We start from the raw sequence: 10,628 nt of genomic DNA, 5'->3' as shown, positions 1-10,628 counted from the left end.
ACTTCCTGTAAACCATGCCAAATCTGGAATGTACCATTATTTTGGAAAGTTTTTTTGGTTAGGGGAACAGGATTGACATGAAATCAGGGTTCACTGATAAATTGATGAATATTTACAAAAAAAAAATGTTTTTTTTTAAACCAAAAACACTGTTTAACATTAGGATCAGACTAAAAACAATATGTAAATATGAACATTTTAACATCTTGCCTACATTTCACTAATTAAAAGTCTCATCAGCATTAAAGTAATTTAAATGATATAAAATCATATTTAATTTAATTTGATGTCATATTGAGGACAAAAGACATATGTTATATTATTGAATCACATAATTGTTTGTTGTAATTTTATGACTGATTATTTCCTGGGGACGCAAAAGGCACCAGCTCCATGGTATGACCCAAATCAAACAGATATCTGAGGTCTTTTGTTCCATCAGCTGTTGGGCTTGTGAACAAGTTGTACTGGACTTTGAACGCTGTGTCTCAGCGTACAGTCTATGGTCTCAACGCAGTTCATATCAAGGGGACATCCGTTGTTTGTTATACAGGTATGTACTTATGTCTTGTCGATGTTGGTGTTGTATGATTGTGGATGTGTTGACTACTGCTGCAAATTGCCCCTTGGGTCCTGCATGTTTCTTTTTTAGGTGGGGGGCGTCCCCCTCAATTTAGGACATGTACATTTGCATCCCCTACTAAAAACATGAAAGTAGCAGAAGACTTATTTTGACAAATTTAACTTATTTGCACCGTAAATTGAGTCAGAAAAGGTGCAAAGTGGTGCATAAAAATTCATCAGAATGCAGGAAATTAAGTGTCATTTGTATGAAATTGGTCCTAGTTATAACAAAATATCAACATATTGTACATTCCTTCAATTTTTTTCACTTTTAAAATAGTTCTACAAAATTTAGGGGTTCTTTTAGTATCTACTGTGACAAGAAAGCTCTCTCGTGGAGACGTCATATAGTGTTTTTATTATGAATTTTGTAATGTTTTCTGACAGTTCTCAATAACAATTAGTCAGCATAATCCATGTCATCATTGTATCAATAATTACAGGTAATGTTCCAATAGTAACATAGTAATAATATAAGTTATTAATCAATGCAATGTTTATTCCTTCTTAACATCACACTCAAAAAACGACAGGCTTTATTTACTGACAGGTTTAGCACTGCACATTGATAGGCTACACAGACAGACAGCAAGAAGACACAGAGGGAGAGGTGAGGGGGGGGGGGGGGGACAGGGAGGCTGGGAGGAGGAGGTAGGGAGGGGAGGGGGAGGTGAGGAAAAGCACACAGTTGTACATTCATTGAACCAAATATATCAGATGGAGTGAAATAGAAAAGAAATTAAAGGTTCTGAAATGTGAAAAAATCACCTGGAAGTGTGAGAGATGAAAGTGTGAGACGCTTCTAAGTATCACAACAATGTGCCCTCCTTTTTCTGTGATTCAGATATTGACAAGTTCTTAAATTACAACAATATTACACACAAATTAAGAGACACTCATCAAGCCAGGGATTATCATCCTTATCACTACTACTATTATTATTATTACTATACTGTTTTCTGAAGCTGTAAAGGTGATTATTCAAATGGAGGGGGAAAAAAGTAAATCATAATCTGCTCCCTCTCAAAGTGTGCAGAAAATGAGAAGAAGAGTGGCTGTAATAATAATAGTAATAACAATAATATCATAATATTCATCATTGTATGTACAGAAAATTCATTACAATCAATACAATCAAAACTGCCCAAGCTGAGCTGACATTCTGGAAACAGCAGGGGTAGCATTATGGAGTGTGTATGTGTGTGTGGTCTTTGTGTGTGTGTGATTGCGTGTGACGTCTTGCAGTTATTGTAAGAGCAGTGTGCAGTGAGTGAAACAGTGCAGTGAGTCTTTTAGAGACATTCCAGTGGTCACTGTGAGAGGGGGTCAGAGGTCAGGTTTACTGTAAATGGAGGTGTTTTTGTCATTTAGCGGCACAAGCTGAGACTTTGCAAAGACTCCTCGCTCAAAACCTAGAGGGTTTTAATCTGCGTCTGGGTGTTGCATAAGTACCAACTTGTGAAGAGGGTGAGGTGTGTGGTTGATAGTCCTCTCATCTTATTATCAGCTCCACATAAAATATAGTCGGGAGCTGAAGCACTGAAGTAGTCACAATACCGAAAGAAAAATATCCACAAGCCTGGTGTTTTTTGTTTTTTTTAATGAATACGTTTGAGAGTGACCGTAATGTCTGACCTCACTGTCTTCAATCCTAACGGTGGTGGAGGAATGTGTCGAGAGAGGATGCAAAGAGGGAGAAAAGAGCTTGTGCACAGACTCCTCGAGTCGAGTCTGATGAGGGAGTGCAGACATGTCGGGGTCAAGGCTTGTGTGTCTTTGCCTACAGATCTATTCAAGGCCTGCATGTTGCGGATTGTTCCAGTAAATTTTTCATTCTGTGTTCAATAACAAAAGATAGAATACAGTCTTCTTTTTTTTTAAACAAAAGCAGTCTCATTCAACCAGTATTACACTATACAGACACATTACCATCTTGTGATTTAGAACTGGTGCACCACATACAATTTTGGTGGGGTTTGCTCAGGCGGTTAAATTACATTAAATGTATACATTGTGCCATTGAACATTTAGGTGGAGAACAACTGCCCGTTGTTGGTTATAGGTCACATATGGCGTTGAGTGTCAAGAGTATTACAGTGACTGTGTTGTGCATCGTGTTTGTAAGCATACATTCCTTATACTAGTAGTGTCAGCAGTCGTTGATATTAAAAGTGTTGGAGTGTGTGACTGGTGAGCCGGTTTGTGGTTTCCATGAGAACTGGTGCAGAGACACGCGTGGCTCAGTAGCGGCGGGCATTGCCGTCCCTCCCCTCCTTCTTGATGATGATTCGCTGGTCGTCACTGGCGTCGTCAGGCGACTCTGCTACCTCCTCGTCCTCCTCCCCCTCCCCCTCCGTATCAGCAGAGATGCCCATACGAGACTCGTAGGACTGCGGGAATAGAGCAGCGTGTGGATGAAAACAGGAGCTCGACAGGTGTGGTCATTCATCATGACTACATCAGTAACTTATGTGCTTTTTACCTCCATGGGGTTGACGATGATGGTGAGGGCAGAGTCGTCCCATTGGCTGCTACCCTCCTTGGCCCCGCCCCTGGCACCCTCACCACGGCGATGGATGGAGCGAATTCGGAAAACACCAAGGATCACCATGACAACCAGGAAACCCACACACACCATTATGATGACGGTGGCTGCTCCTGGCACCACTGTCAAAAAACAAATCCCACAGTGATGATTATGTGAAATAAAATAATACAGATTTCCTTCATATCCAGAGTGTGCAAACTTTTGGGTGAATTTTTTCATCTCCATGTGAAGTTCAAACCTGACCCTTGACCTGATTACTGAACACCTAGAAGTTACAGCTATAGTTGTTTAGAAAAATTACGTTGTCAAATGTGCTGAAACTGTCACTATATCCACACAGAAACCCATTAGACAGTCTGTAAACAAAAATCATGTTTCTTTCCCTCTTTCTCATTGTGCTTCTTATGGCATAATGTACACAGAAAACAACCATTCAGTGCTAAGAGCCTCTAACACAGCTGTCAATCATGTCAATCACTGCTCGTGAACTGCAGTCAAACTGTCAAACTAGGCGGCGCTGATCAAATATGAATCAAGATTCTGTTAGTGCATTGCCTATTTCTCACCTTAAATGTTTTCATAAACATAGTGACTGCTGAGCTGTAAAATGAGAAAGTTTGCTCCGGCTGGTGGGCAGTGCTGTGCTTTCGGCTTGACTGTTTCCAACATGGCGGCCGGGTCAGAAACTAAGGTTGATTTTGAAGAAAATTAATAGCTAAAAAAAGTAAAGATCAATCCTGCCTGTTTAATACTACTACTACTACTAATAATAATAATAACAATAGTAATAATAATAATAATAATAATAATACTACAGCAGACTTATATAGCGCTTTTCGGAATCCTCAAACACGCCTTACATAGAGTAGGATTAAAAACAAACAAACAGTAAACTCTTTGTTAAAGACAAAATAAAATAAAATAAAACTAACCAAAATGTTACATTAAACTAAAATTTAATAAATAAATTAAATTAAATTAAAGACTAAAACTGAATAGATTCAACTGGGGGGCAGGGGGCTTTTTGAATGCTGACAATGTGGGGGCATTTTTATGTGGTTTGGTAGTGAGTTCCACAGAGAGACGGCAGCAATTGAAAAGACCCCGTCACCCCAGGTCTGGTGCTTGGTCCTGGCGATTTGATGGACATTAGCATCAGCAGAGCGGAGACAACTGAAGGGGGAGTGCTGATGGAGGAGGTCATAGGGATATAGAGGAGTCAGGTTGTTAAGGGCCTTGTAGACGGTGAGCAGAATCTTTACGGTTAGTGTAACGTTCAGTTCCAGATTTATCTATTACCTAATTACTTTTTTCTGTCAGGTTGAGGGGGTGGTATTGGCTGATTAATCAGCTATCGGATTTTTATCATTCCAAACCATTGTTACTATATCAGCCTTTAAAAATCCAGTATCAGTTGACCTCTAGAATCTTGATTAATATTTGATCAGTGCCTCCTTGTTTGTCAGTTCACGAGCAGTGACTGACATGATTGACAGCTGCGTTAGAGACATGACACATGCGGTGAGGCCATTATAAGCGCTACAAGGCAATACTGTGGCTTTAATTAGACGCCACGTATCAGCTCTGAGAATGAAAGTATGAAAAATAGCACAATTATCCAAACTAACCATTTCTTTGAAGGCAGTTTTAAAACCTAACATTTGCTTTGGTGTTACACTGTGTGGGCAACATGATTAAACCTGACAATCCTCTCTGCTGTGGGGCTGTAGCAATTGCACAAACCAAACAGCAGAGGTGCAGCAGACCATAACAACACAGTTAATGGTTACCCTGCCCCATCGTGCACACTGTTCTTTACACTGGCTCCACTGTGTTGTGGTTACATTTAGAGCTCTGCATGGTCAGGCACCTGCCGGCATTAGAGTTCTGCTGCAGCCCTTTATCAGCAGTGGGTCTCTGGGCTCTTTTGATTAGGGTTTGTGGGTTGGTCCTTGCTCCAGAGCAAAAACTAAAAACGATCATGCCTTTAAGGCTGCAGCTCCTAACTTTGAAATTCTTTCCCTTTGGAGTGAAAGGGGCTCTGTGGAGCTTTCTTGTAAACAAACAAAAGCTTTGTTTGCATTCAGAGTTACTCACCAAAATTTGGTGTGTATATCCCTGAGGTTGAGTAAATTTCCTTCCTCATAAAAAGTTTGCAAAAGACATTTTTTAAGTGTTTTAAAGCCAGGATTATTTACACTTGGGGCTGCGGTTCAATCGTTTTTTTGCTTAGGAAGTTTCCTGACTGAGTAAAATGACCTGGAAGTATAATAAGAGCTGGTCGAGTCCTCTAAAGTCTAAAGGGAGGCACTTCAATGCTTCCTTGCTTATGTCCTATAGCATAAAATACACTGGACCACCCTTCATGAAAGGAAAGGAAATGATGCCATCCCACAATTCCTTGTGACAGCAACAAGACCCACCATTTGGTCGTTCATGAAAACACATTTTGCCCGTCTTGCATACATTTAACGCTTACTTACTGGGTTTCAAGTGGATAAATATGAGTGGACAGGAGCGTGAGTGTGAGCAACCATTGTCAATGTGACAACCATTTTGTTTCACTTTCCTGGCTGTTGCCTATGTTCCTTTTATTATTTCAATTCCATCCTTGGTAATGAAGTAATATAATTCACCAGGTTGTCCACATTTGTATAACCTACATGAAAGAACACAGTAAAAGTGCACAGGGTAAAGTATCTAAGATGCACATCTAGTCGTGTAGTTTCACCACAGCAGATCCACATGGATGTCCATCTGCTGTCGCGTAATAACAGAGCTTATTGTAAGAGCAGTCTGATTCTCTTAGCAGTGGGGTCGTCTTTCCTAAGTCCTTTAGAATTCTCCTTCACACCTTTCCTTGACCTCATGACATTTTCAATCAAGGTCAAGGAAAAGTGTTTACAAAAAGAAATAGGACCTAATTTTTTTGACTATTCGACTGCAGCCCATGTTTAGTAGCTTGTAGTCTTCTTCTTCTCTGTCTAGCCGGCACAATACAGCATATCTTGGCGTGTTACTGCCACCTATTGATCAGTGGAATAGTACGACACCACTGGTAGGACTGTTCATCACGTCACCAACTTGTGTGCACATGCAATAAACAAAGCAGGGACACACTAACAAAAAACAAAAACAGCTCCATGGTGCTACTAGTGTCACAGTCTGTGCCTTTCCTTCATTCCTCATGTGTCAGCTGTTTTGTTTCCTTTGTTTCTTGTGGTCCCTTGTTTGTCTCTGTGTTTGGGTGTTGCTCTCATCAGTCCTGTTGCCAATCAACTCCTGCTGCCAATCTACCTGTTCACCTGTAAGCCATCCACCAATCAACCCCAACAGTACAAATGCCCGGGCTCTGCAGTCCAGACTCCGCCAGATTGCTCAGTCTACCTTGCTGTACTAACTACAGCCTATTTGTCGCTTATTGCTTTTTTTCCTCTTAGATTTATTTGCCTAAACCTTGTTTCTCTGTGTCTCAGATCCACTTCTTGCTTTACTGAAAATAAATCAACAACTAGAGGTTTAAAACTTCACAGGGAACCTTGAAGATCTGTAAACACCACAATATTATTTATTTTAATTTCTATTTTAGTTATTATTTTTATCCATTACTTTTCATAAGATCATTTTGTGTTAGCTATAATTGCATTTTATTTGATAGTCACAGTGGAGAGAGATGCTGCAGATTTGTGGTATGTGTGCCCCAACTATTAGGCTACCAGAGCTCCCCTCATCCATCACTCTTATATTCTGACTGCATTGTATTTCTGTCCTTTGTCTGTTATTGTGAAGCATTTTGTGACATCAGTTCTAGAAAGGTGCAGGACAGGACAGCTGATGAGAGAGAAATGTCACCTGAGTTGCGATGTGGATTGGGCAGGGTGTGTCCACTCAGCTCTCCAGCGTGGTGGGATGGATGGAGGAACTGCTGCTGGGAGGCCAGCAGGTGGGACGGGTGGTACAGGCTGTCCAGAGAGTGGAGGAAGTTCACCTGAAGGAAGGAGGAGAGAAACAGGGAAGAGGAATGTGTAACTAAATCATCTAGGGTCAAATTTCCAGCTTTCATACAAATACTGTTGGAACTGAACTTCCATGCTCAGATTTGAAGGACATTTATCTTCCTGTCAGCATCAGAGGAGTTACTGTATGTGAATGATGTTTCTTCTCACCTCCAGAGTCAACTCATTGCTGGTGTATCTGCCATTCATCTCAGAGCAGGACAGGCGGAACCGCCTCTCGAAGCGGGCTGAGCCTTTGGCCAGTCGGTAGCGCACCGAGCGTAGGACGTCCTCATACACAGAGATGGATTCGGCACCTGGAGGAAGTGCCAAACAAAAAAGAGGACTAAGAGTCAATACTGAGACAATAACTGTAGACAGAAGGAGGAGGAGAGAAAAGTAGTCCACAGATACTTAGTGACAGCTGGGGGGGACTGTATCAGATGGATTACTTTTTCATTTTTAGGTCATTGGGAATCTGTTATATCAAAGTTTTAAAGGCACTGAAATATGGATATGGATATAGGAGGTCTTACATAAAGATTTTAACATGTTCTGCTTAAATGTTCAAACAGTTTTGTTAATTTCTGAGAGCATTTCTGTTTTTTGTTGTTTTTTCATAGTTTTTAACAAGGCGGGACTCGTTGGAAAAAGAGTGATATCACATATTTGTGTGCACCAATCAGGATTTATGTATTTTAATTTGAAATGTGATGACAGTTGTGGGGCTGTTTGTGTCTGTCTGTTAATAAATCCAGGAAAGACCACACCCACCCCATCCTGATAAATCATTTTAGCAGAATTTATGACTATGAAACTGTTTTTCCCCCAAACTTTAACTATTAATCTTGCTAATTTCTTAATGAATATTTAATGCTGTACAGAAAAACTTCAGAGAAACACAAACAGACAATAACAGACAATTTAATTAAGGTTTTCTGACATATTTTGTGCCATCTGTTTCATGTTGTTTATGTGCAACTCTTTGTAATTGCTGCCATTGCTCCCTATCTTGGCCAGAACAAGACATTTTTAATGTTAAAAGACATATGTCACTGTTGGAAGGATGGTCTTTTCATAAAACTGGGCTGTCTGTGCCATAGAAAGACACAAATACTTTTGAAATTGGTGCTATATAAAGAGAAAACAGAGAAAAAGGGCTGTGGTATTCGCTATTGCTCAAGAGAACCTACAACTACCAGACTGCACTGCACCACACCAGACCAGTAAACGCTCCCACTGGTGGGTCACAAAATGCAAGTTGTTCAACTGAAAAGCAATATGGTAGCTGGCCAGTAACTAACAAACTTTTATTACAGTTAAATAATAATCTAAAATATGTTTCTGAAAATATTTCAGGTGAGAAAAAGGACAACAGAATCATGGATCATATTTGATCAGCACTACTTAATTTTACTGTTTGATCTCAGTTTTTTAAGCCTCTATTTTTGCAGTACAGGAAACAGCATGGTACCGACTTCCTGTTCATAAACGTTCATATTACAGCTAAACAGCGCACTAAAATGTGTTTTTGAGGAAATTTTAAGTGTGAAATATGCAATACAGTAACAAAATCTTGGTTTATATTTGATCAGCACTGCCTAGTTTTGATCAGTTTGATCTGAGTTTGGTCTCCTTCACATTTCGCTCCTATACTCTTTGTGTCTGAGGTAGCGGCGGGCATACACAAATGATGAAGTACAATCTGTAATTCAAGCAATGGCCCAAGAGCCAGTGAAATTTGAGTGGACTTTCACTAGCGTATGAGCAGGGAGATCTGGGTGCTGACAAGATGGAGGAAATTTTACCACAGTTAATTTATATGTACTATCCACACCTTTAATGATTCTTTTCTAATCAAAGACAGACAACAGTTGACAGATATAAAATGCGCAGGATGTGTTTTGGCACAGTACCTGTGATGGCAATATAAGCAGTAGTATTGATGATTTCCAGTCCCCTCTCTCGCACAACATCCATGTCAACCAGAAGCTCCTCCCGCTCTGGGTTTAGCTCCTCCCCCAGCGGCTGGACCTCACAGCCATCCAAAGTGTGAGCCACGGCGTCGGACATCAGAGCTAAGAGAGGAGACCACAGATAGTCTCTTAAACTCATTTCCATACACAGATACTTGAACATGTGCTAAACAAACATGAGAAATATTCCAAATCTCCTTCAAGATGAAACAATAGAGTTATTTCATGACTCACCTCCACCCTCCATCCCCTGTGCAGCCGTGTTGACAGCATGAGACAATGAACAGACAATCCGGAGCTCGGGGAAAAGGGGGACGCCACGGGGACCCTCAAATTCAGGGGCAGGACGAGCCAGATGAGGGCCAACCCCAGACAGAGAAATCTGAGGGGCGTCAGGCTGCAGAACCACCAGGTATCCTTCCAGCTGTTTCAGGGACAGGCAGCTCTCCTCGTTGAAACATCTGGCAAGGAGAAAAGAAGTGTGTGTTGTCAGAGAGAGAAAGGGAGACAAAAAGAGACAGAAAGTTTGCAATTTTTTGTCACACTGGCAACATGGCCCTAGGGATGTCAGTCTGTCAGCTGTCCCACCATGTTGCTCCAGACTGAAATATCTACTATCGGATTGCAATGACATTTTGCACAAACACTCCTGGTGTCTAGACGATAAATCCTACAAACTTTGATGACCCCCTGAATTTTCCTCAAATGCTACTTTGAAGTTGACATTTTTGGTTTGAAGTAAAAAATGCCACAAAGTACTGAATGGATTAATATAAAATTTGGGGTCTAACAGAAGTCTAACAGCAAGATTGCCGCACTGATTTAGCATCACACTCCTGTAACACTGTCATACTCGCAATGGACAGTTAAAAAAAGGATTATAATTGATGCAGCAGAATCGGAGAGATCGTCATTTTTATTCCAGACATTCTTCTTCCTGATGCCTACATTACCCACAATGCAACTCGACCACACTGCAGAGATTCAGGTGTGTTATACTGGTAGCGGCTAATGTAGCCTTGAGCCATAGACTCAAACAGAGATGAGGAGTGGGCTACAGAGGTCTGGTAAACTCACTTTTTTCTTACTGTACACCCACAGATTTTTTTTTTTCACTCTTCATCCCCGACCGAGACATCACTTGAGGATATTTATCAGACTTTGCACAGCTTCCTCCAGAGCCACAAAAGACTTTAAACAACTCCCCAAGACCTGTAAACATACTTTGATGTGTAAAACGGGCACAGTTCTCCTTTAACTCTCCATCTAGCGCTGACATCATATCAAAATTTTCATCTGATCAATATAGTTGCAAACCTTATGACCTTCCCATCAACCTCAGCTGTACTTTGTGTTTAAAGATAATTAGTAAATGTTAGCAAGCTTGCATGTTAAACTAAGATGGTATATAAGATAAACATCAAAATGGATGTCGCTGTGAGCACGTTAGCGTGCTGATGTTAGCATTTAACTCAAAGCACTGCT

The 10,628-nt window shown here is 40.7% G+C and overlaps 1 protein-coding gene across 2 annotated transcripts in view; it reads right to left on the bottom strand.

Moving 5' to 3' along the window:
* Positions 1-963: 963 nt before the first annotated feature.
* Positions 964-10,628, bottom strand: part of clstn3 (calsyntenin 3) — a 30,852-nt gene continuing 21,187 nt past the window's right edge. For both annotated transcript variants that reach the window (XM_033639602.2, XM_033639601.2), the window contains exons 14-19: positions 9,378-9,604; positions 9,084-9,245; positions 7,339-7,484; positions 7,025-7,160; positions 3,107-3,291; positions 964-3,014 (exon numbers count right to left, since the gene is read on the bottom strand). In XM_033639602.2, the coding sequence (XP_033495493.1) occupies positions 2,865-3,014; positions 3,107-3,291; positions 7,025-7,160; positions 7,339-7,484; positions 9,084-9,245; positions 9,378-9,604 (1,006 nt within the window). In that variant the 3' untranslated portion in view covers positions 964-2,864. The remainder of the gene's footprint in view (positions 3,015-3,106; positions 3,292-7,024; positions 7,161-7,338; positions 7,485-9,083; positions 9,246-9,377; positions 9,605-10,628) is intronic.

Source organism: Epinephelus lanceolatus, chromosome 10 (genome assembly GCF_041903045.1).
Source record: "Epinephelus lanceolatus isolate andai-2023 chromosome 10, ASM4190304v1, whole genome shotgun sequence".
NCBI lineage: Eukaryota > Metazoa > Chordata > Actinopteri > Perciformes > Serranidae > Epinephelus > Epinephelus lanceolatus.
Note: the sequence above shows the minus strand (reverse complement) of the source record. Positions and strands in the feature narration are given on the sequence as shown.